This window comes from Anarhichas minor, unplaced genomic scaffold, assembly GCF_050575085.1.
Source record: "Anarhichas minor isolate MPS153535 unplaced genomic scaffold, ASM5057508v1 ptg000043l, whole genome shotgun sequence".
Taxonomy (NCBI): Eukaryota; Metazoa; Chordata; class Actinopteri; order Perciformes; family Anarhichadidae; genus Anarhichas; species Anarhichas minor.
Window position 1 is genome coordinate 3,279,442 of NW_027466489.1, and position 26,640 is coordinate 3,306,081.

General features: G+C 43.4%; 1 protein-coding gene across 1 annotated transcript in view; it reads right to left on the reverse strand.

Moving 5' to 3' along the window:
- Nucleotides 1-10,308: 10,308 nt before the first annotated feature.
- The window catches only part of bsnb (bassoon (presynaptic cytomatrix protein) b), a 55,078-nt gene continuing 38,746 nt past the window's right edge, over nt 10,309-26,640 (reverse strand). The window contains 9 exon segments of the mRNA XM_076110627.1: nt 10,309-10,349; nt 10,559-10,705; nt 10,791-10,905; nt 11,415-11,757; nt 11,863-12,388; nt 12,769-14,866; nt 16,798-19,752; nt 19,755-23,144; nt 24,442-25,248. Coding sequence (XP_075966742.1) covers nt 10,309-10,349; nt 10,559-10,705; nt 10,791-10,905; nt 11,415-11,757; nt 11,863-12,388; nt 12,769-14,866; nt 16,798-19,752; nt 19,755-23,144; nt 24,442-25,248 — 10,422 coding nt within the window.

The following is a 26,640-nucleotide window of genomic DNA, read 5'->3' on the forward strand; positions in this document are numbered from 1 at the left end:
GTCAAAGCAAAACAGAACTGGGACAGGTAGCCTGGTTTTAAGTGAGACAGTTGAAAGAATAACACAACAAGTAAAGCAGTGACGCATTAGTGCGTCTTTTATAAAACAGTGAACCCGCTCCTCTCCAGTGTTCAGACTGCCAACATTAAATCAGATTTGCTTGAGGGTAACAACAGATCCAGTGAGCAGCTGACAGAGGAACTTCTGTCGCAGCATGAATCTATCTAAACTCGTGACATCACACACTGACTTCACCATGAGGTGAGTATGTCCTTCAGAAGTGTTTGAACAGCCAGACCCGCAGGCTTTTAAAAAACTAAAACAATGCCCCCACAGCTCTCGTCTTCCTCCAGCTCTCCCCTGCCTTCAGGCCTCTTGGAATTACGGGGACTTTCTCCCATTTTGCATTGTAAACACTGACGCTAAGTATGCTTGACAGGGCCCAAAGGAGAGGCATCAGCATTTCTGTGTCCCGAACACAAACAAACAGTCTCCTTCTTTCTTTCCCTCCCATGCACACATACAAGGTTATATATGAACAGGAAAGAGGGGCAATGGGTACAGTAAGAAGCCGTTTCTGCTCCAGTTTATTGAATATGTTCTACCTACAGTTCCATAATGAGATCCGAGTTACAGCCAGAATGATAGTGGCGGTTGGTAAGCTTTGCTTGGATCTTGCAGGGCATTAGAGGCCATGTCGAGTCTTGGCTTCCTTTTCCTCTCACAATTTGACCTGCAACATGTTCCAGCCTGCCGGAGCAGCCATGTGGTCAATGCGGCGCTGCCAGAAATTTCCATTTTCTTGCTCTTCCAATTTAGATTTCACTTCAGGTGAGTAGAAGGCCCATGCTCCTGAAGAAAGAGTATACATAATAATTATAAGAATGTCCTCCTCTGGGTACCATGAGTGTACAAAACCTTTCAATAGGTTATAGTAGTTTTGTGCACAATCCACAAAACCTCAGATTGCACCTCCCGTCACGTCAAATTCCTTGTATGTTCAACATACCATGGCAATAAACGGTTCTGATTCTGATTACATAAAATAGAATCAAATAAAATAAAACTGCAAAACAAGGATAGCAGTTAGCCATTGTTTCTTGGAGAACCACTCCAAGTTAAATTTGTTGGTTTATAACAAAATCTCACAGTTGGTGGGCACCAATGTGCTTAATTTCAAGTTTTTCTTCGAAATTTGTCCACTAGCCGATAATCCACATTGTTCATTCCGGTGACCACAACTAACTTCTTTAAAACCATAACGTTCTAAATTCTGTCAAGAGCAAATGACGACAACGTTGCTTGGCAAACAGCTGATCAAATTGCAGTATGGCAATAAGCAATCAGTCCCACTGGCATCACATTTTTGCCATCCACATTCACAGCTCAATTCATTGAGCATGTGTATGGTGTTTTCCCTCACCCAATGTAGACATTGGCAGCTGGAGCGGTCCCTCTTAAAACACCATTTTAAAACTATTGTTTCAGCCGTTGGCCCTAAATGGTTTATTAATGATAATAACAGCAACAACCGAGGGTGTTTTATGCCATTCAATAATCCAGAATGATATAAATTCCAATCCCACTAAAACCAAACCACATTTTTTTCTGTTGCCAGCAAGAGTTTAAGTACAGTCTATGGCCTATACCTTAATACCAGTTTACATCGAGGGATACAGTTGACTGTGTCTTAATTAAGCTCACAAGGAAATCAGTGAAACTAGTTATTTGTCTTTTTCTAAGACATGTGATTTTTAGATTATTCATCTATGTCCCACAAGAAAACCCTTTAAAAAGCATAAATGCCTGGAATAGGATTGTTTCATTATTAAAGTATTGTGTATTGATTATGCAGTCCGTGGGACTGGCAAGCAAGCAGATTAAGACTGAGAGTGTGACACTGGAACGAAGAAAACCTGAGCAGCCAGTTCTCCCATCAGCTTAATTCTAAGAAAAAGACTCAATTACGGTAATGCGTGAGCGCACTCTGGCTGTAGCAATGACAATTAATAATTCATTTGCAGAATGAGTCACTCTCTGCTTCCACAGTTCTTCAACCTCTGTGTCACACTTCCCATCACTTGAGGTTGAGTCACAAAATGTTCCTTTGAGGTCATTGCTGATGGAAATTATGCTCCTTGTCATGGCTTTCAGGAACTGGATAAATGCAAGCGTCCCAATTATAGTTTACTGACCTCTAAGAAGAGGACGTCTAGGTGAAGTGACCTATAGCTGAGGACAATAATGACAAACCATTAATCAACCTGCCGTATACAAGCAGCCACCTGCTCTGATGTGGGAGATCGCACAGAGCTGGCTCAGCCCATAAGACCACTGCTGCGAACGACAAAACAGAAACAGAAAAATGTCTATTAAATAATATAGAGTAAGTGACCTCCAACAGTTTATGATGAGGGTCGCGCAGCAGTTTTATATATATCACTGTGAAGTTAAATACACTCCATTAGAGCCACCTGAAGGAAAAAAAGGTTCGACACCAGTGCTGGAGAGTTGGCTGCTGGGCCCAGCAATACATCCTCCTTAGAGCAAAGATTGAGCACTTACGGCTTCACAACACTCTCATTGATGGGTCATATCAGTTAATAGAGACATTTTAGTGGTGTAAAGATGTCTTAATCATCTTTATCAAAAAATATATCTTGTATGAAGTCCACACTTGCTTCATTTGAAAACTGCGAGCAGACGTCTTTGGTGCAATAGGTTACGGTACGGCTCTGCTGGGTCGATCACTCTCTCACTTTCCATTTGGTTTCTCGCAGTTCAACCTCACATGTGAAAAAAAGAAAGAAGAGTCTAGATCTTTTAAATTACAACAAACACATCTTCCTCTCCAAGATTGAGCTCATATCTCCGGCTGTGGAGATCTGTCGAGCTTTTATGATTCATATCAGATCATAGTGCAGCCACTGACCTCATTAAGGAACCAGTGACCTTCTTTTAGCTGCGAAATTGGGTAAAAGTTCAGATTAAGCTTTTCCAATCTTAGTGTCTTTGAATATGAAGACCATGGAATTATAATTGATCACTTCAAATTCAGGATTAGCATTAAGGACGTATAGCACTTAAATTCAGGGTCATCCTGTTTTGTATAACACAAATTCTTACATTTATATTATTTAGAGTTATTTTCTCACTTTGCCATCCAGACAAAATGCTGATGCAAACATTATTGACTCAGAAAACTAAATGATGTAAACAACCTGAATATTCATTACTTAATAATGTTTACCAGAACCTTTCTACCAAGCTAAACACTAACTTCTTTCATAATGAAATCAAGAATCTGCCAATCAAAGTAACTCCAACATGCAAACGAGGTCAAAAAAGGCCACTTTGTGAATCCTTTTGATAACTGTAACTGCACGGCTACAGTACAGTATGGAATGTGACAGTAAACATTCAAGCTTACTATTTAAACGCACTTTTTAAGTAAATGTAAAAAATAATTGAATCTTTTCATTTTTGACAGAGGTAAATATAAGGCTGCTTCCAGTTTTGTACCAGATGAGGGCAGCCAAGGTCTGCAGATGTGACTGTGTTACTGCTTTACTCTGAGGGAGAGGGGAGCTGTAGAATGGGTTCATCGTAATCTGGGGGCCCATTCAACTTTGTTACAGCAGAGTAGCACCGTTGAAACACAATATAGGGTCACGACAAGGTGTGGGTTCAGTCTGCTGGTGAATTGATACCAGAGCTGCACTGCTGTGTCAGCAGTAAAGTTAATTTCATAAAGAAGTGGTAAATGAATTCGTTCCTGATAGGAAAAACAATATATGCATCACATTGACATGAGGAATATACAGATCTAGACATATAAGCACACATCTTTGATAAGTCAAAAGAGGAGAGATGGCAGCCATTATTGTCACTCAAGCAACCCTCAATACAACAATATCAACTTCAATTTTAAGAACAATTCTCATGTGACATCAAGTCTCAGTACCCTTCAAATGAACTGGGGCATACAATAAGTCATCGGACATGCGAGAGTAAAAGTGTTTGTTCTGGCACCATAAAGAGGGGATGAGCTGTGATGACTTGTACAAATGGAAATAGTGATGCACACCTTCCGACAGTCTCCCTTAGATAGATCCCATTTCTGAGGGCAACCATATTGCTTTTCGACACACTCTTATTCCAACTTGCTTCGTCAGAGCCCTTGACATCACAGTGAATACGGGGTTAACGTTGTGAATTCAAACAAAACCACTTCGATAAGTTCAGGAAAAACTTTAAGGGGCGACTGGATGTCTCACCTGGTGGAGCGGCCCCCCTTAGTACCTAAGCTGTGTCCTTATCGCAATGGCCAGCCACAGCCCTGTGCTGCAGGTCGTCCCCTCTCCCTCTCTCCCTCTCTCCCTCTCCTGTCTGTCTACTACTCATCTTACAAAGTGTCTCAATCAGCACTGCAAGGAAATAGGTCACAAACACACACACACACACACACACACACACACACACACACACACACACACACACACACAGAGACTGACGACAATAACCACAATATATTCCTTTTCTTTTTATTCTTCTCTCTGTATGGAAATTCCAGGGTCAATATTTTCATTAATCACATTACTTGACATGATGCACCAAAATTTACTCTGTTTACAGGAATACACTGAATAGAACACAAGGTTTCACAATGGATACACGACTGACGTTTTGCCCATTGCACTTACAACAGTGAATGACATTTTCCAGATTTTTTGTTTCATTTTTTTTGCTTCCCTTTTCCCTCATACCCCTGCAGATCATATCCATCACAATTGAAGACCTCCTGATATTCTGACAAAGGCTTTCCACTCGGCAGTTGCTGAGGAGGTTTCTTTCTTCTTGCTTTACAAGCACAATATGTATAGAAACTATACACAGACTGGATATGTTTCTGAATACAAGTTTTGTTCCACTGTTGTAAACAGTCAATACAAGTCAGCCACATACATTATGCTTATGCAATAATAATCATCATCATCATCATTAGTTTCACCATCATCCTCATTATTGTGGTAGTAAATATTCTTTTTATACACAAAAGTTGGCAGCAAATACGGCATGGGGATGCACATGACAGCCGTACTCAGAACTCAAAAGCTGTACAGAAGAATGAATTTGTATTTACATTTGTATGTAAGAATGTGTTTCTCTCTGCCTTTCTGTCAAATGGACAGCTGCATCGGAGGCTTTTTAGTCTCGTGCAGTTCATTTTGACCAGATAGCATTTCCAACTCGCTTTGATATAGATCTCACTCTGTTAAGTTGGAGGCACTGTTACGCAACCTCCGTATTTATACGGTTCATCGGGCAGCAAGTGCTCCCAGTCAGGTTTGTGCTTTCAAAATGACATGCCCTGATTTGTGAATGACTGGCTGGACATTTTACTCATCAATATTCTCTACATTGGCCTGTGAAAGTCAACATTCGTCAGGCAAACCTCGGTGAAATCATGCCTTACCCTTTTTTTACTCAGGTACAACTTCCAAGGATATAAGCTCTAATCATGCACCTTTCCAATATCTTGGCTGCTGAGTGGTTTAATCAACAATGAAATATCCGATAGAAGCATTCCATTCACCCCACAGGTTATACTGACACCCAATATATACATTGACAAGTATTAATGATAAGTGCTGACCATCTGTATCACAGGTTTATAGCAGCACGGACAGTCACTGCAAGCCAAACACTGAGGAGCCCAGGTCAGCCAAAACGCACAAAAACTGAATGAAGGCTTACAAACAGCCAGACAAAGCCAAGCAAACCCATGCTTCAAAGCAACATGATGGTGGACATTCAAAACCGACAGTCTACACAGTTTACCCTTTGGCAACAAGTCCCCGTGTGGGGAGTGAGGGGTCAAAACATGCCACGAAAATAAAAACAATTCTAGTTCAATATTCAATATTCAAATTCGTACAGACAAGTTGCTAAGTAAAAACATTTTCATGACCTTTTTTTTTTTTTTTTTTACTTTCTTAGCTCATAATTTTGTTGTTTTCTTGTGAATACAGTGATGATAATAAACTGTTTTAGGCAGAATCACTTCCAGGTTCAAAATGAGTCATTGCATAGAACATTTTAATTGATAATTGCTTTCATCCGCTCCTTTATCTGTATGCACGTGTATGTGTGCGTGTGGGACTTTGCACAAATATAGGCAGTGGGCCCAGCTTGTTAGTGAGATCATCTTGTTGGTGAATTGGGTACCTCATTAATCAGCAGGAGGTTAACATCTCTATTCGGTGGAGAACACAATTAACCTTGGCTCTGAAGTGTAACAAGAGTGCAAAGTGTGTGATGTTTAAAGTATGTGTGAGTGCATTTGTGTTTGCAGGAGTTAGGTAGATAGATAGAGAGAGAGAGAGAGAGAGAGAGAGAGAGAGAGAGAGCGAGAGAGATAGAGAGAGCGAGAGAGAGAGAGAGAGAGTCTGTGTGAGTGTGTTCGTACCAGTCTGCATGCTCTTATGCATCTGCACATAACATGCACGTATGACCACGGTACTGTAGTTGTAAACCCTCTGACAAATTGTATTACGGCTATTTATCGACAGAAGTGTTTGATATTTCCCATCACTGATTTAAACAACATTTATACGATTGTGCTATATACCATTTTCTGCATGCTATTGCTTTTAAAAAATCAACAAGCAAATTATTTGATGCAAGAAAACAGATAAAAAGTGAAAAATAGAAAGTTTTACCAAAGAAAAACACAGAACAACAAAAAGTCACTGGAGAGTGATTCCATACATACACAAATGACAAGTTTACATAATTAGATCTCTGGTTTGTTTATGTACATACAATAGTATACAGTTGTGTAAAAAGAAATGCATGATGACTTGGACATTTTAAAACATATGAGGTATACAAGTAAAAACATGTACTGAATAAGGCTCTTCCATTCCGTGAATATCAGGCAAAAATGAAAAGAAACTAGAAGACGAGACAAATCAATAAAAAGGATAAAGTCCTCTCTGAGGCTTTATCCTTTTCATAATCGGCCTCAGAGCGTTGTAGTCAGCCAGGCGGACTACAACGATGGCTTTGCAATGGCTAAGAGCCGTGGCCACTCTTTCATTTGGTCCTCTCATCTGTGTGAATCTCACACTTGTGGGCACACTGGTAGTACTTCTCTTCCCTAAACACCTACAGCTGATGACTAGTGACATCCCATAGGTGGTGAAAAAGTATTAATATGGGCTTTCTTTTTCAGTTTTTCAAATATTTGTGCGTGCATTCTCATGTCCACATTTATACAATGCATTCTGTAGACATCAAAACAAAAAGAGTAGAAATAAAAACACATTCAAATAAAGGGTCAAATACCCTATACTGGAATGTACTGTAGAGATCAGAGAAACCAAGCATTCAAGGATCGTAGTGGAGTTGTCTAGTTGGTTGTCATGGCCGTGATACACCTTGTCTACTCCAGGTATATGTGGTGTCATTGTGGGCTGATATCAGTATCTTTGATACAAGGAAAACCTATGAAAATCTATTTTATTCTTTTTTTCACTGTATTTTGCATGAAAAGGCTGCGAAGACATCAATGTAGAATCAATATCCTTGCCAGATGTGCACTCCTCAGACACGAGTGGTGTTCCTTTAGAATTCCTGTAGAGGGCGCTGTGAGATTTCCCTTATTGAGCTGTTTGAAAGAAGAGACATGCACGGCCTAACACACTGAATTTCCAGGTGCCTCAGCCAGCGGAGCGGGCCTTTTACTGTTACACAGAACCCAGGAAGCTTTCTCTAGGAGAAGGACGAGGAGCAGGACTCGAATTCCCCTTCCTCTTCTCTCCTCCGCTTCTCCACATCCTCATTATTGACCGTTGATGTCCTCCTGAAATAAAGACAGTGAAGATGTGAATGTCAACAGAAATGAATTAATTGCACAATAAGAAATTCTCCAAACCACATAAATGAATGCTACAACCAACAACATTTGATTTACAAAAAATAAATAATAATATATATACGTATATATATACATAAATAATCTGAGCCTCTATAAATTCTGCATGTTTTCAATGGCCTTTAGACAGCCCACTTACATAGACTGAAACCTTCTGCAATGTTTCAGTTTTTATGTGCCAGCCTATTTTCCTTTACTTCCCGTGACACTCCAGCCAATCACAGCCCTGCCGGTATCGGCAGTAATCCACACGGCTGAGCAGGCTGGCCTGCTGCTCAGAGCAGCACTATCGCTGGTTTATCTCCACATTCGCCCCACTGAATCCTGTGCCTAGCCACAGACACAAATACGACTTGACACAGCTACTGATATTAACTCAAGTCAACATAGACATCATAACAGCTGAATAGACCTTCACTCAAATGAGCCACAACTTCATCCTGTGCAAGTCACAGCATGTGTTTTGACAGACGCTAAATAAAGTGCATTGAAATCGGCTTTATTTGCGCTTCTGCAGTTCTGCTCCATTGAGCAGAATTACCGTATTTTCCGCACTATAAAGCGCACCGGATTATAAGGCGCACCTTCAATGAATGGCCTATTTTAGAACTGTTTTTATATATAGGGCGCACCGGATTATAAAGCGCATAGAATAGAATAGCGTCGTAAGCGTGTCTCTTGAAAGGTGCCATTTTGGGGTCTTTATACACACAAGTGGTGTTGGACTAGGAGTAAGCACAGTACCGGTGTTTACCGCGGTGCGGCTTTGTAGTTTACCAGTCGTACTGAAACATTTTGACAGAGCGCCGTGTACAACCAGTATGGATCAACCAATTAACCAATTGATCCATATATAAGGCGCTCCGGATTACAAGGCGCACTGTCGTTTTTTGAGAAAATTAAAGGCTTTTAAGTGCGCCTTATAGTGCGGAAAATACGGTAGTTTGTTAGCTCATTCTACCATTAATGAGTGATGCTAACCATGAGTCATGATTCTGTGTGTCTGCACGGGCTCTTGTCTCTGTGTGTCTTTGCGTGTGACATTAAAGCAAAGCCACAGTTAGCCTTCTCAGGCTAATTATAGCCCAGTGTGCTTGGCCCAGATTATTGGGCATGTGTGGAGTCAGAAGGTAAACCACACTAGTGCTGACCTCCCTTGGTCTTGGCCTCACACTTCTGCAGCAGACAGTTCAAATGTGTGTGACTTTAATAACCTGACCTTACATAGCAGTGAAATAAAGCGCTGAAGCCAACCAAAGCAAAACTAACAACAAAACTAAAATCAATCAGCCCATAATCCAGCATCAGAAACACACCTACATGAGCATACACATGCACACACACATGTATGTGAATGACTCTAGTTACTTACCATTGGTCCAATGAGGCATCAGACGTCTCCACAATCATTATTCTGGGACTGTAGTTCTGTCAAGGCATCCACTTACTCTCAGGCCTCTTCAGCCCTCTACTCATGTCTTGTAACACTGCGCTGATGAAGCAATCACCTTTATTTAATTCACTTCAGTCGTGTGCCCATGTCTGGGGAATTCAGTGCTGACAAGGCATCCTTTGATTCCAGCTCTGTTCAGTAATTTAAGGTAAGGGAAAGGTACAACGGATCAGTCAGGATATACAATCACAGACTTTAATCAGTCATACCTTCGCTTGAGTCTTATCATTATACAGATACGGACTATGCTAATTTATGTAAATATCCAGCTGATAAAACACTTAATCAATTAATCAAAGCATGACAGCATTCTATGTTTTCACAGTTTGTAGACTTGATTGGCTAAAGAAAACTAAAACTAACAAGCTAAAACGCTAAACATCACCAGCAATTAATAGTTTAACACCTTCGTGCATTACTGCTTTTGTTTTACACAACAGAATTGTCACAAAAGTGAATAAACATACACTGCATTTTTAAATAGTTTTCTACAACATTGTTGTTTTCACTTGCTTAGTGGAGCAGGCGACACACTATTTATCCTAAAGACATGATGATGAGATACTAATGAGATACTCACTGATGCACTCATGATCTCTCTTCCTCTATTTCTTCTGTCAAGTGAAATTTATTTATTGCAGTTTCATAGGTTTTTCAAGTACAAAGCTACCAATCCATCTCATTTCAACTCTGCATACCCTGAAAGAAAAGCACAGTCGATTCAAAATAAATAAGTGATGCAATAAGCATAAACATGATCATTTCCCAAACACCCATTATTTAGTGCAAGGAAGAATTTCCTAATTTATGTTGATAAGCCCATCCTTCTGAATTAAAAACTAAAACATTTTGAGTCGCACATGCCTGTAACTTTCATTAAAAACAACTTGAATACACTTACCCTCCTCTCTCCAGTTCACCATAATGAAGTGAACTTCTTCCCAAAGCCAGACAAAGCTACGAGAATGACAAAGAGAAGGAGGCGATTATCAGAAAACAACCTAACCCAAACAGCTATATACCCATTCAAGGAATTCCAGTATCTCACTGAATTAATAGACTCTTACTTTAAAACTAAAGCTAAATCGCAGTGGATTAAACATTTGCTAGACCTGAAGATAAGCTGTATTTAAGTTTCTTAAACATTTATTTATTCATGACTGTACCATCGCCCAGTTTCCCCGCTTGCTCTGCTGCTCCTCCTTGCAGGATTTTAGTGAGAACATTTTCCCCTTCGGCAGGTGGCTGTCCTGCTGCGGCGCTGCCTATACCTACGGGTTTACTACCGATCCCAACAGGGGGAGCCTTGGAGCCTGCAAACAACAAACAACATAACCATCACATATGTCGTTGTTTGCCTGTGGTTACTGAGTGGTTTATGGTAATGTTGGAACTGACCAATGCCTGCAAGAGGAGGTGTAGCTATTTTGGTAGGTTGAGGTGCTGTTGGGGCTGCTGTTGTAGGTTTCATTCCTGTCGCTGCTGCTGCTGCAGGTGTAGCATCCATTTTTGCCTGTCAAACAGAACAGAGACAAATATTGAGTATAATTTGATACTATGTATTTAAACTCGACTATGTTTTAAATGTAATCCCATTTGAAATATAATCTTGTATAGTTAAATTTATACTATAGTTAATCAAAACGTTTCTTATTCTATGCTCTTTATTCTATGTCATTTTCTCTTTCCCACTTCTATCCGTGTTTAGTTCACATAATGCTCACTATCCACTAGAAGTGTCTTTTTTGAGTGAGTCAGATTGTTCTCACACAATCCCAAAGCAAAAAAAACAACAGCCGTTGCTTCTGTTTGTGACATTTAAAGTGTTTTTTGAAGGTTAAAAAGGACACAGTGCCATTTTATGACTAAACTTATTTTCTAACATCACAACTAGCCTCTTGCATTATTTGACTAGGAAAATAACACAATACAGGTTTTATGATCAAGTAGCACATCCTTAATAACAGAAGATAGAAACAGTTAATGTATTACAGTAAAACCAGGCTTAGGTCTACTCACCGCAGTGATAGCTGGTGGCCCTGCTGCAGACCCTACTCCTGGCTGTCTTCCCTGTGGTGGGGCTTGGCCAGATTTGGGTTGGGGCTGTGTCGGTCCAGCTCCTGCTGTGGTTGTTATAGGCTGGCTGCTTTGAGGGGTTTGGCTGTGCTGCAGAGGTTGCTGCTGCTGCTGTTGCGCACTCTGCAGATGCTGCTGCTGGGCCTGCTGGGTACCATCAAGTGGTTCAGAGCCTGGATGTCTCCCAGACTGGCCCTGACCACCTGACCGCGGCTGCCCAGCATGGCCCTGAGAGGGCTGCGGCTGCTGCTGCTGCGGCTGCTGCTGCTGCTGCGGCTGCTGCTGCTGCGGCTGCTGCTGCTGCGGCTGCTGCTGCGGCTGCTGCTGCGGCTGCTGCTGCGGCTGCTGCTGCGGCTGCTGCTGCGGCTGCTGCTGCTGCTGCGGCTGTGGCTGCTGCTGCGGTTTGGGCCCTGCTGCAGAGGGCTCCTGCCTCCTGGATGTTGTGCGATCTCCTTGGGGTCTCTGGCTCCGTCCACCTGTGCCGTGATGATGACCAGAGGCTGCGTCTCGAGAGAAGTCGCCTGAGTTTCGGGGGCTTCCCTGGGCGGAACGGGAGTCTGGACCACTCCTTCTTTGTGTAGACGAGGAGCCTCTGCCATCAGAGCGAACAGATGGGTCTTTGGGGTGTGTTCTGGAAGAACGGGTCGACCTGGGATCCTCTGAGGTGTGGCGAGAAGAGCTGTGTCTGCCAGAGCTGCCGCCATGATGACGGTGATCCCGTGATGTTGTGGAGGAGGGGTGGCGTTGTTGGTTGTACTCATCCTGGTTACAGTATTCCTCTGGAGGTTCGTCATAATCATGGTAGGTCTGTTTACTACGTCTCCCTGTGGATGAGTGAACTCCATGATGTCTTGAGCGATCAGAACGGGCCTCCCGTGGCTTCTCAAACCAATCAGTCTCCTCTTGGCTCAAATGATAGGCTTTTAAAACCAAAACAAACATTGTCAGTCAATTGTTTTTTGTGGTGAGAGGAGTAGCATGCAGATTGAAGCCATTCAAAATAACTGGGAAAACATGCTCCACATCCCAGAGCCATGCACATTTTTGAGCGATCCAACAAAAAAAAACGTAAAAAACAGAGATTATCTTACATTTAAAAATCATGCGTGCAAAAAGAAATATAAAAAAAGGCATTATTGGCTTAATTCATCACAGGGAACATTCCATAGTAAAAGACAAGACAAACAAAGTAATGTCGCTCTTCTCAAAATTCCACACTTGGCATGCAGTACCTTTCCAGCACACGGGAAAGGTAGGAAGAACAAATGTCACACAGCAAAAATGATTCAGCACCAGTTACCTTCACTGTCAGAAACAGCACAGTGCATGTCATCTACGAGGTAAGGGTCATCTGGTTTATAGACATGACTCCTAGGCAGGTCCTTCTTGTGATGGTCCTGCACATCTGGCAAAGAATGGCTGGAGCCATACTGGTTCCTCACATCATGGGCTTCTGGTATGCCGGAGCCACTTTCCATGCCTACAGGCTGCCCAACAGGACTGATTGGACTCTCCTCTTCTGAATTCTGACTGCGCATTGGAGGTCTTCCACTGCGGCTGCTTCTCTGAGACCGCTCCATGGCATCCCTCTCGTAGGATTTACTTCTGTGTCCTGTGGCATCTCTTGAAGAAATCTTGTCCATACCATATCCAGTAGACCTGGACCTGCCAGAGCTGTACATGCGGTCGTCCTCCTCAAGACCATCACGACTGGTGCCGTAATATTTCTGCTGGTCGTATGCATTCTTCTTAATCCCGTAGGTGGCATCATCCTGAAGCTTCTTGGATCTTGACACAACTGTACAGCTGCCTCCTGTTGATGTTGTCATTGTGTAAGAGGCAAGGTCAGACTCCACATCGCGTGCTTCCTCAATAGGGGAGAATTTAGAAATCTTCTGCTCCATTCCCTGCTTCCTGTGCTTACTACGTTTAGAGGAGACTACAGCAGGGGCAAGATTCTTGGGTGCAAGTTTGTGGCTACTGGAGCCGCTCCTTGATGTGTGTTTATAATCATCATAGTAATAGGAAGAGCCTCCACTCACTGTGGTGCTAGTGCGACTGTCCACTGTACTCTGGTAACCTGTTGTTCCACTAGGTCTGCCATAAGCATCCACGGGCTCATCTTCAGGTCTACTGTAGGCACTCCCACGTGCAGGGCCATTCTCATTGCGATACCGCCCTCCCACAGGATGGCCTAGAGCATCCGTAGGTTGGCTAGTGTTATCTTTTGTCAACTCACTGATGTCATCAATCATGACATAGTTCCTAGGAATATTCTGCTCCAGGTTAGAGGTGTAGAGTCCATCAGAAGCATAAGCAGATGGGGGGCTGTCCCCAGAGTGAATCAAGCCGGGCTCCGGGGGGCGGTACTGTCCATATGCATTGCTGTAGACTGAGCCAAAGTTGGTATCTGGAGCTGATGTGGCCACTGACACTGCTGGGTTGCTGATGACTTCATAGTTGGTGGGGAGTTTTTGCTCAAGGTCAGCCAAAGAGGTTTGACGTGGTCTTTGATGGACTGTAAGGACCTCTGCTTGGGGCTGGTAAGAGAGACCAGGTTGGTAGGAGTTGTGGCTGGGGTAAGGAAGGGTCTGGCTGGGCATTGGCTGACCAGAAGGATGGAAGCCCTGATGACCAGGCTGCTGCATGCCAAGGTCTGTCTGGTAGGCGGGCTGGGCATACATACGATTGGAATAAGTTCCCTGGTTCTGGTAGCCAGGGCCTGATGGGGGATGGGGCTGGAATGTTCCCGGCTGGGGTGCAGAGGATGAAGGGTATTGAGGAGGTTGGAAGCCTATCTGTTGGTAAGCAGAGCCTGGCTGTTGTGTTGATGGCTGACTTTGAGGATATGGATAGGACATATAGGATGAGGTTGAGGGATACTGGGAGGTTGCATTGAGATCATTAGTGAATTGGCTCAATGGTGCAGTGCTGGGCCTTGTCAGCAGACCATTACCATCAAAGGTTCCTGTTGCAGCTACCATCCTGAGGTTGTTGAGCTCACTGTCCGACATGTAGTCCCGAGCATCACCCATACATCTCAGGTAAGCCAGCTCTCTCCTCTCCCTATCCTTCACCATGGTCTCCTTACGTTGGGTGATGCCTAGCTCCAAGTAACGTAGCTTGGCGTCAATCTCTTTCTCTTCTTCCTCCAGTTCAGCCTGCTGCTTACGGAGCTTTGACGACTCTTGTTCCACAGCTTTCAGTTCACTCAGCAGGCCAGCCTTGGTGACTCCCTGGCCAGGTCTGGGTAGGACCCTCTGGGGCATGCCAGGGGAGCTGTACATTTGTGCTGGAGTAACAATGGGGAGCGGAGTCTCCTCTGGAGGAGGACTAGGGAGAGTCCTCTTTATTTTCCTCATCAGAGAGTTCTGCTGCTGCTGCAGGGAGGCCATCTGCTTGGAAAGGCAGAGACACATCAGCAAACACTGAGCTATAAACAGAATGTGTTTATGTAAATTCGACTCATTACTGTACACTGGGTACACACAGAGGGTCTGCACATTTCTTCATCCCTAGACCTAAGTGAAAAGCTCTCCAGCCTGATATGTTGTCAGACTACTTGGTTAATTAGCTTATGTACTGCAGGGGCGTTAGCTCCATCAGTAGTTCAACTAACATGGTTTGATTTCATTATATCAATTAAAATGTTGTTTCACTGAAGCCAAAGACACTATGTGACATTTTTCATTGTATGCCTGATTAACAGACTTAAGTAAAATGAATAGTAGTGTCAGTCATTGTAGTATACACAAAGCACCACTATTACATAATAATATTGCAAAGTTACACCATTTAGGGGTACAATTTAAACATGTTAATTGTTACTAAAAGTAAAATTTAATTTTTACTGCAATGGATTAAATTTCAAATATATCTCTGCAATATCAATTCATATCTAATTTGCTAAATGTAGGATCTTTGAATGTCAGAATAATCCTAAATCAAAATGAAATACTGAACAAATGAATGTATGTTTGAGCAGCTCAGTAAATGTTAACATCATGTTAATGAAGCAATTGTGTTGTGAGTCGTTTGATTTAATTCAAATGTATTTTTAGAAATATATTAATTCTCCCTCTACTCCTTTGATCAAATATCCACAATATCTGGCCCTTTTTCACATTGCTCCAAATATTTCTGTATGGCATGCAGGTAAGAAAATTCAAACATACTAACTAGAAATAAAGACACAACTTAAAAATATATCTGTGCTAGTCTAATACTTACAAAATAGTTGTGTTGAGTAGATCCATAAGTATCCACAAGAGAACCATGTATGAAACACTATCACTAAAGATTATAAGTACATAAGGTGTGTCAAATGCCTGAAATCTGAATTCTATGTTTCCTTATCAGACAAATGTTGGTCTAAGTGCAGAGCAATGTTAATTTACTTTGACCAGCTGCTAACAATCAGGAAGACAGCAAATCACCACCACGATTCCTCCACATACTATGTCCCCCTAGCAACTCTTAAGGGTGTGCCTGATATAGAAGACATGACAGAAAGGGAGTGAGAGAGAGAGAAAGAGCGTGAGAGAGAGAGAGACGGGCTAAAGGAGTAGAAAGAGGGAAGATAAGGGAGGAGATGCAGTAGAACAGGATGATGGGAAAAGGTTTTCTGGCATGGCCAGCTGCTCTCATGAGAACATTCTGTCACCTTCTTGATGCCAGATCCTGTGTGATCATCTATGTCCACACACAGCATATTTTTCATTACCATGCATATATTTTAATTTACATGTTTTTTCTCTCTGACAATTAATTGATGAATACTAACTTAATTTAAAGTCTCTACATGCTAATTGGATCATATATTGTTTGGCACTGGTATGCTCTGATTGTAAAAAATGAGTTGGACACAAACGTTGTGACACATTTTATGACATCCTACATAGTGTCAGTGTGACCTCTAATACAGTAATGTGCGTATATAATGTATCAAAAATAAATAACGCATTATGTTCCTTCAATAACATACAGCATAGTATCCCATGTAAACAAACATGTATGGTATTCTTCATATCAAAAAACAATGTATATTTGCAGTAAAAATATATATGTTGAAACATATATTTGAACAATATACTCACATCTCCCTGGGGGACCTAAGGCGTTTATGCAGTATGCACTGTCATTTTATTTAAAGGAACTACTCTGGACTGTGACGGCGTGCTGCATTTCTACAAAAATATTCTTTATTCTGAATATATTTCATACATTTCTTCTCTATATATATTTTATATTCTATTCATTATCATGTTGTAAGCCTTCAGAAATTTTGATAAACTAACTTCTGCTCAAAAAAAAAGTGATGGTTTCATACCTGACTGTTGGACAAAGCTTGCTGATGATATGGGGAGAACCTGTTCTTGGCCGGGTCCTCTGATGTGGGGCTTAGAGGCTTGGGATCCGACATGGAGCGCTGCACACTTTTTATGGGTCTTGGTAGGGTCTGGTGACGTTGGGGTGATTCAGTAGTAAAGGCCTTCTGCTGGGGTGTAACATGGGCCTTGTTAAGTTTCTCCTGGGAGGCAAATGTTGTCTCCAGCATGCGATGAGGAGACAATGGAGATACAGGAGAGTATAGCACCTGCGGAGATTTTGGGGGCTGCCGAGATGGAGACTCAGTTTGTTGATAGCCAATTTCCAAGGGGTCTGGTTTCCTCCTCTCAAACTTAACAACTCCTTGGTGTCTAGGAGAGGTTGGGTCAGATGTGTTCGCACCTACTATATGCAGACTTGTTGAGTACGGACTAATAGTTGTAGGGACACTCAGCTGAGGGGCGACCACACCCTGAGACTGAGACTCTGGTTCTGTCTGGCAGGCTAGACTCTCTCCTTTGTGGGTCCTTTCAGGGGCTGCTATGTAATGTAATAGGTCAACCTTTGAGGTCTCTGCCATGGTAATGTGGATTGCAGGTGAAATCCTGCTTAGTTGGTCGGGCTCTGTTTGGCATGACGAATCATTTGTGGTCTGAATAGCTATACTTGCAGAAGCCACTTTAGATGACCCTTCTGATTTAGCCTCCCCACTGGACTCAGAGTGCTTGGAAACACGTGATCGCCTGCGCCTGACTGGCTGCTGATCCCATTCTCCCTGGTCCTCCTCATCAGTCTGCACACTGCAGTCGGCGATACGCCTTGTTCTCCTACGCCTGTTCATAAATCTGTCTTCTCCATCTTCATCATCTGTTTGCACACAGCTGTCTGTAATCCTCTTCCCAGAGTCCTCCTCTGAACCATCCCTCAGACGAGGCATGGAATTCTGCTTTTTCATAATCTTGGATTCAGCCTGTTTGTCACTGCTTCTCAAAGACATTTCAGAGGCAGAACTATGAATGGGTCGAGAAGCCACCATGGCTTGTACCACTTGTCCATCCTGCCAAAATTGAACACTCTGTCCATCTTGTTGTATAACTCTACCACTCTGGTCACAAATAATGAACCCTTGAGGGGGCCCTCCTCCAACAACTACCCCTTGTATAGCACCCTGGGCAGATGTGGCTGCTGCTGCCGCCACTGCTGATGCGGTGGCTGTCTCCACTGCTGCAGCAGCAGCTGCTGCCTCCACTGCTGCCGTCTTTTGTCTTTTCTGCTCCTCCAACTGCTGCTGGAGCTGCTGCTGCAGAGACTGAATTTGTTCAAGCTGCATTCTCTGCTGGGCCAGTTGTTCTCTTTGCATAATGAGCTGCGTCTCCCGCTCTGTCTGCTGTTGGTGTAGGACTTGCTGCTTGATTGACTGCAGCTCATGAATTTCACGCTGAACGATTAGTTGTTCTTTTTCTCTATGTCGCTGAAGCTCCATACGATCTCTATCGAGCTCCTCATGTAGGCGCAGCTGCCTTAATTTCTCAAGTTCTACTCGCTCTCGCTCTAGATGCAGCACATGCTCTTGTTGCTGACTCAGTCTTTCATCTTCCTTATTTTTCTGGGCATCCATGGGAGGAGAAAGTGTGGAACTCGGTGGTAGGGCAGTGCCGTGGGGTGTCACTTGGGGCTGACCCTGTGGCAGAACTAATGGTTGAGGTTGACTGATGGGTTGAACTTGAGGTTGGGTTTGAGTCAAAGATAAAGGTTCAGTTTGAGCAGGTAACTGGTGTGGCTGCATTTGAAACTGCAATGGCTGGACAGTTGGAGGTTGGCCTTGAGCTTGAGAGAATGACGAAACACTCTGTGAGGTAAGTTGAGTGCGGTCTGTCTGTTGATCTGCCATTGTTGGCATACCAGTTGCTGGTACATTGTGTGCTCCTAGGTGTGCTGCAGGTTGGGTGGGTGGAATGGTTGCAGCTGTTTGAGCAGCAAGTGTTGTTAAAGGCTTTCCAAGGTACACAGGAGTTTCCTGGTGTAAGCTGCTTGCTTCAGGCACACTTCCTGATGGTGTGGCTGAAGTAGGATACTGGTTTGGAGTAGGGTAGGAATATGGTCCCTGTGTGGACAGGGGCATTCTGGGAGTCACTTGAGGCAACCTGGTAAGGCTAGCCAATGGTACTGCAGTTACACCTGTGGGGTATGGTCTGTAAATTCCTCTAGGTATGGGACGCAGGACTGAGGAAGGCTGGGTGGTAATTGGCAAGGTGGAGGCTATGGGAGTGTTAATGGTGGAATATATCATGCCATCACCTCCTCTCATAGCAGCAGGGTACAAGGCGCGTATACTTGCTTGTCTGGCATTTATTAAGTTTGTTAGTGTTTGGCCATTTGCTGTTGGTCTTCCATCTGGGCCATAAAGTAGGTTTGCTCTTATTGATGCTAAGCTTTGCTGGAGATTTAACCTAGCTAAAGGTCCACCCCTTCCAGCCCCATGTGGTACCAGTTCAGGGTTATTTCCATACCGGCTTCCAAACTGGTCCACAGAGTTTAGGGCTGCACACATGCGACTTATCTCCCTGGCAGTGGTTGCACTATACTGAGCCAGATTGGGGTCCTGTGGTCCTGTTTGGTCACGTGAACTGTAGGCGTAGTCAGAATTGATATTTGACATGGATCCATATCGGCGAAGGGGTAATGAAGGACCAGTCAAATCTCCTTGGTGACGCAAGTCTGTGTAAGATCCATACTGCGCTCCAATACCAAGGTATCCACCATCATAAGCCTGATTCATGCTGCTAAGATCTACTGCCAGACCCCCCTGAACATTACTCTGATAGTGACCAGCATCAGTCATGGAGGGCAGATTAGTATCAGACATGGAGGGCTGAATTCTTCCTGAGGGGTCTACGGGCGGTTGATATGGTTTATGCTCCTCTGTTACTCCTTGTGTAGCTTGAGGCTGCTGTTGTGTTGTTGTTGTTGTTGTTGTTGTTGTTGTTGTTGTTGTTGTTGGATGACATTGTAGTGTGGTGGATGGGGAGGGTGGGCTGCTTGAGAGTTTTCAGTGGTGGGGGTTTTATCTGAGGACACTGTTGTAGGCTTCTGAGTGAATGACCCTGAACAGGAACCAGCAAAGGGCAATTTGTAAACAACATCACAACAAGCCACCTGGTTTTCTGGTTTGATCTGTCCAGTGAGATCCAAGACCTGAGGAGGGGGGGGAGGTTCCTCTTGCTTAACCAGTTGAGTCACTGTGCCCCCCTGTGATGGTTTGTTTTCATCAAGTTGCACCATCATGACATGGGGCTTACCCGTGGACAAGTTCATTACTGTTGGCTTGTTTTTTAGCTCTAAGGCAACTCCACCATAGACCTCATGGGAAGCATTAGAAGAAGGAGCCCCAGACACTGATGGTGGAGCCAAGGGGGATACTCTAGGAATGGCACTAGCAGTCACTGCAGGCTGGGCACTGCTTGTCTGGCTGACTACAAGGTCTTTTTTCATTAGGATTGGCTGAACCTGATTAGCTAAATTGTAACGTGCAAAAGAGGATTGCTGATGGTGCTGCTGGAGCTGCTGCTCCAGAAGCTGTTGTTGCTGCAAGAGCTTCTGCTGCTGTAACTGCAGTTGTTGCTGTTGTATACCCAGGTTCTCCAGACAGGCATCAATTTTGGGAATAGATGGGTCAGTAATTGGAGGCTTGCTCTGGGTTAAACACACAGCTGATCCAACACCCTGCCCCAAATCCATACGGTTTTGCAAAGGATCTCCATACACGACTAGTTGCTTGGGTTGGGACATGAACATCGAACCTGCAACTGTGACGCTAACTGTAGTCGGTGTTGATACAGATATGTACGGTTGTTCTTGTGCATTCAGGTTCATAATAAGAGGTTGCACTGCTGTGTGTCGACCAGATGGCTGCTCTGCTCCTAAAGAGTATCTCCTTGAATCAGAGGCAAGAGATGTTAGGTCCATGCCCTGATCTGTCATTATAATTGGAGCAGACCTCATTGGGGCTCTCAGATCCACCACATTAGAGCTTGGATGTGTTTGAACCTGACCCACAACCATTGAAGATCCTGGAATATTTGAGATTTTACACAGAGATATGTTTTCCATAGATCCCCGACTATGTGCAGTTGTAGTCATAATGCCAATACCAACATTACATTTTTCAACATTTTGAGCCATCTGTGAAGAATGTTTCGAAGACTGTTGTGATGGATGCATTTGTGGGGATGTTGGGGAGCTTGTCGAAGAGGGCTGGGAGCTATACAAGGTTTTACAACTGACCTGTGTTGGTGATGACAAAGGGGAAGTGGAAGAATTTACAGTGAGTGGCTTTGCAGGACTGGTTGTATCTGAGCCTAGAGTTATCACCATCACTGGCGAATCTCGAGAGGACTGTTGTCGTGCAAGACGTGGCGAATTTGCCCTTTGAGGTGCCTGAGCTCCATGGGATGATGTAGCTGATGTAGGACCACCAGGCAAAGATGGCAGCTGCCTGCCACTACCACCAGTGGATCTCACGGACGGTGTATGCGTTGGGCTTTGTGCTGGAGAAGCATTGGGGGAGACTGGGGGGCTGGGACCTTTGAAAAGGGAGAAGACTTTGGAGGTTAAGGAGGATGCTCCAGGGTCTGGTGATGCCTGTGTTGGCCTCTGGGAGCCTGCTCTGTTGCCAGGAGACACTGTGCTACCTGCCTGTCGAGTTGTGGCAGTCTGACTGACTTGGGCTTTGGTTGTGGCAACTCCAACAACACCTTCAATTTTGGCACTCTGTGTCATCATCCTATTTTGCGTTTCTTTTGATAGATGCTGTGCTGCATGAATTCCTGGAATTCTTGGATCACTCCCTGTTGTGGAGAAGGTCATAGGTGCAGTAACCTGTGTTGGGCTTGAGCCAGGGGTCAAGACAGTTTCTACTTCAAGATGACGTTTACTGTCAGGCTGAGAGGCACCTTTCTGCCTCTGCATGAGCTGTGCTTTCTTCATCATCTCCTCATAGACCTCCTCTGCACTTTTTAGAGTTTTATCAGATGGTGACATTGCTGATGTCTTTTCTGTAGGGGAGTAGAGTGATGTGAAGGTTGGAAGATTATATTCATTTCCTGTTTTGTAAAGCTTTCCACCAATCATCTCAAAGCCCTCTGCCTCTGAATCCATTGATGGTGAGTATTCAGAACATGATGATCTGTGAAGCTCCTCCATCTCTGCAGCCTGCCTCAGCTCCTCTGTTGGCGATGCATCCTCAATAGGAGAGAGATTACTGGGGGGAGTTTTGGATCTTTCCCGTCTTCTCTGTGCCCGTAGCTCCTCTTTATCCCTCTTTGTTTTTCGAGCAGTACTTCGTATCCTCTGTTGCTCTAGATCTCTCATCTGCTCCTGTTCTCGAAGTAGTTCTTCCTCCTCTCTGAGCTCATCCTCCTCAGATGAGTCTTCGATAGTGGGGAGCAGTGGCCCATGGGACCGATGTCGAGCCTTCCTCTGCTGCTTTGCCTCCTCTAGTCTTGCTCTACGACTAGGGCTGCTGTCACTGTCATCCTCCATGGAAGACACAGATGTGGGGGATGTTCCAGAGGTGTAGCTGGGTGTGGTGGCAGGTAGAGTGGATGAATATTCTCCCTTGGACCGCTCTTCAGGAGAACCAGTCAAACTTTCCATCTCTAGCTCTGGTTCTCGTAGGTCATGTTCGGTGCTGAGCTCCATGTCTCGGTTGTAGCTGTTGGTGTTATTCAGCTCAATGGTCTTAAAACGCCGAAGGCCACCGGCCATTACAACATCTTCCTCTTCATTTACCTCTGTTACCTTGGTGTCCTCCTCAAAACTATTAGACTGATGAGAGAGTCGTCGCCTTTCCTTGCTTAATTCTCCACCAGTTTTATGTGCCCTTTTAGCCTTCTGGTTTCCGTGTTCTTCCATCTCGTCTTCATCCGCACTCATCTCCATAATTTGCCTCCTCATGAATTCCTCATCTGTTAATTCTTTATGTGACTTCTTCTGTCTTACTGGCAATGGTGACAGACCACTTTCACTGCTGTCCTCCACATAATCATGGCGAAGCTTACAACTGAGTTCATCTTCTGACTCCTCCCTTGCTGCATCGTCATCAGGATTGTAGTCCCGGCCCTGTCCTACAGACAGTGAATGTGGCCTGTGTTTCTGATCTGACGTCTTTGACTCTAGTAGAGGCTTCATGGAGCTCTCTAGCTTGGTGATTTCCGAGGGGATGGAAGCACCACTGAGCTTGATTGCTTCTTCCCGGATCTGTCCTGTAATCTCCCCATGAGAGCTCGAGATCCCATCTGAGGAGTATCCAGTGTCACTTAGACTCTGTGTACTTGATTTGTTGTAATCCTGAAGAAAGAGAGAAAGAAAGGGAGAGAGGTCAGAAGCAAAAAAAAGGCATACATTTGTCCTAAATTACCTCATGGCACAGTCTATTACAAGCCCCAGTGCACACCTTATATCCCACTATTTCATCAAACTTATCAGCAGTGACATTCTCATGAGCATTTTTAGATAATAGGGAATGAAATTAATGCACTAGACCGTATACACTTGAAAATGTCTCTAATACTAGATATCAGAGAATAATTACATTGAAGAGAACAAATCCTTTATCAGACAACCAGATATAGTAAAACTTTAGGCTAAAATCAACCCAAATATTTTTACTATTGTTCTTTGGTTTTAGATGTCAAGCGAATTTGACTTTGCATATAGTTACCACCAAGCAACATTTATACATATATTATCCTGAAAAGAAGACTTATTCTAATCTTATTTTGTTGTTTCTCAAAGCTATTAATCATACTCGATTGATTTGGGTTGAGTTTGCCTGTCACAGTTACGTCCACACAGATGGATAAATACACTGACACACACAGAGTGAACATAACAGACAGTTGAACATTCAAACATCTACAGACAAATGTCATTTGGTCACATGCTTGATCGTCATCTTTGACGCATTCTCCGTTGCATTCTTCCAATCGTTGAAGAATAACGAACATGCTTAGAATGCTTAAAATATCATCACGAAGTTTCACAGTAAACAAAAAGCTTGCGTTTGATACAAATAAATTAAAGTGTACAAAACCAGGCGGAGGAATGGCCACTGAGAAAAATGATGATGATTATGATGACAATGATAAGGATGAAAATGGTGGTGATGATGAGGATGATGATGCTAAGCATGAAGATGGTGATAATGATGACGATGATGATAAGGATGATGATGGTGATGATGATGCTAAAGATTAAGATGGTGACATTAATGATGGTGATGGTGATGATGATGATGATGTGATAACAGTGGCATTACTGACAATAGTACATTTCATGATAACTACTACTAACTACCTTCAGAGTGAATGATGACAGTGGAATGATGGAACTGATGAGTAAGGAGAAGAAAAAGAAAAAAAAATAGAAAACAAAAATGTTAACTACAAAAATCATAATTATGAGAAAAGATATTTTAAAAAACGATGGCCCTAATAGTGATGTGGAATGAATGATTAAAAGGATGATGATTTAATGAAAATGTTTCTGAGAAATGGTTACAATTATTTGAATGGAGCAAAAACATAAAATAAAAATGGTGAATCAAGAGTAACACGTGAAGGCGAAGAAGTTGCAGGTAGCTCACTTCATGGTGTCTTGACTTCTGTGTATCTTCAGCTATCTTCATGTCTTTTGGTGAAGTGATAGTCTCTGACAGTGTCTTCTTTGGTGAGGCCTTGATGTCTTCTTTTAGAGATTTAGATGTGACTTTAGTCTTCTCCTGGCACTGCGGCTGTTTGCGGGCCTGGTTGTTACCTGTGGGTTTAGACTGAGTAGGTGTTGTTTTTGATGGGGTGGGAGAGGCCTTGGCATGGTTCGGTGTGGTTTTACCAGGGGTGGCCTTGGCACCAGAAGGGTGAGAAGGGCCCTTAGTCTGAGCAGAGGGCTGAGCAGATCCCTTTGTCTGAGTGGGCCCTTTGGCCTGACACTGGCCCTTCATTTGGTTCGAAGACTGAACAGGGCCCTTACTCTGAGCATGTGATTGATTAGGACCTTTACTTTGAGGTCCCTTACTCTGAGCTGAGGGTTGTGATGGACCCTTAGTTTGGGAAGGTGGTTGAGTTGAACCCTTAGGTTGAGGAACAGGTTGGGCAGAGCCCTTGTTTTGAGGGGAAGCTTGGCTGGGCCCCTTGGTATGAGGGGCAGGCCCAGCATGTTTCACAGGAGAGACAGGGCCACTTACTTGGGGACCTGTTGGTTTCAGTTGTTGTTGAGGACCTGTGGGTCTAGGCCCTAAAAGCTGATTTGGCCCTTTCTGCTGAGGTGGTTGTTGATTGGCTGTAGCAGGTGGCCGGGGGGATCCCAAGGGCTGTGCAACAGGAGTTGCAACATCTCCCAAGCTTCCTGACAGAGCCCTCTGCGTCTGGCAGTTCAAGCACAGCCATTCTTTCTTCTGAAAAACAAACACAAAGAGAACAGCAAAAGAGTTTTTTTAGTGTCACCTGAATTCCAAGGGAAACTACTTCAATGGTAAACAATCTGTCTACATACACAAAGGATGCTCAACATTGGAGTTCACTTTGATATCGACACTGTGTCAACACATTATTTCATTATTTTGTATGATGATTGATGAGTGCAGAAATATGAATATGTTCGCTACTTAAAAAAGTTGCTTTATAAACGGTCATGGAATGCCAAGGACAATAGCGAGTCTGAACAACTCGAAGCCTGTCCAAACAAGGCCTTTCATCTCTTGGTGAAGACTTAATCATTTGACAACATTAAGCACTCTCAAACAGGGTACACAGAGGAAGAGTGCTGTGTGAATACAAATTAACATGTCTGTTATTAGATTGGAGGAGTGCAACTGTCATTAGACCTTTTATGGAGGCCACAGCAAACCTTCAATCTGCAAGAGTATAGGATTGTATGGCAATAGTTATAGATTCGGACAATGCTAATCTAGAACAAAACCCATCAAAGACAGGATATTAACATAAACTGATTCAATTTCAAGTCAATGCAGCAGATCGCTTAAACTACCTGATGGATAGAAATGGTTATATTACAGGTTATGAAAGCTGAAAAGAGAGGCGGCGGCACCATGTTTGTAGCGCAGCCCTCCGTTTCTATGATAATCATCTGTGCCCGAGGCCTGAAGAGGGAGCGTTCTTGTGTCACAGACTAATACAACAAAACAAATAACCTCATAAACACCTCTATTGCCAATTACCATCTGCCAAATAAATCATTACTTGGTTTCATACTCAAAAGCTTAATAGAGAAGATGGAATTCAACAACATGCCCTGAAACAGCAAATAAACAAAAACAATGCAGGTGTTCAATGACTGTATCAGAGGACACCTTCACTTTAACAGTCAAGATGCCAGAGAAGGTTGCAAATAATTATTAATTATTTTGCTCACATTGCAATTATCAAATATAATCAGTACTTTTGAAAGTTATTGGGATTCTTTCACTTCTGTCACTTATCTGACGTGGAGCAGAGTTTTAACAAAGAGTTATCTGCCTGAATGATATAAATAACTGAGAAAAGCTGCTAGAAGCTAGAAAAAGAGAGATAGACAGAGAGTGACAATCATTTAGTCAGCAAGAAACATCCTAACAGCCGGATAGGGATCTTAATCTCGAGACCCCAGAGACCTGCGTTTGACAGACAAGTCTCCAGAGATAAAGTCTTCTTTGTCGCTTCATACTTACTCTGTGCAGAGAAATTGATCAGGCTCTGTGTGAGTGAGAGATTGATTTATTTTGTTCTTCTCAGGGCTACTTGTGTGTCCTCTGGATTCGTATAAAAAACAGTTTGGCTCACTGGTGGGT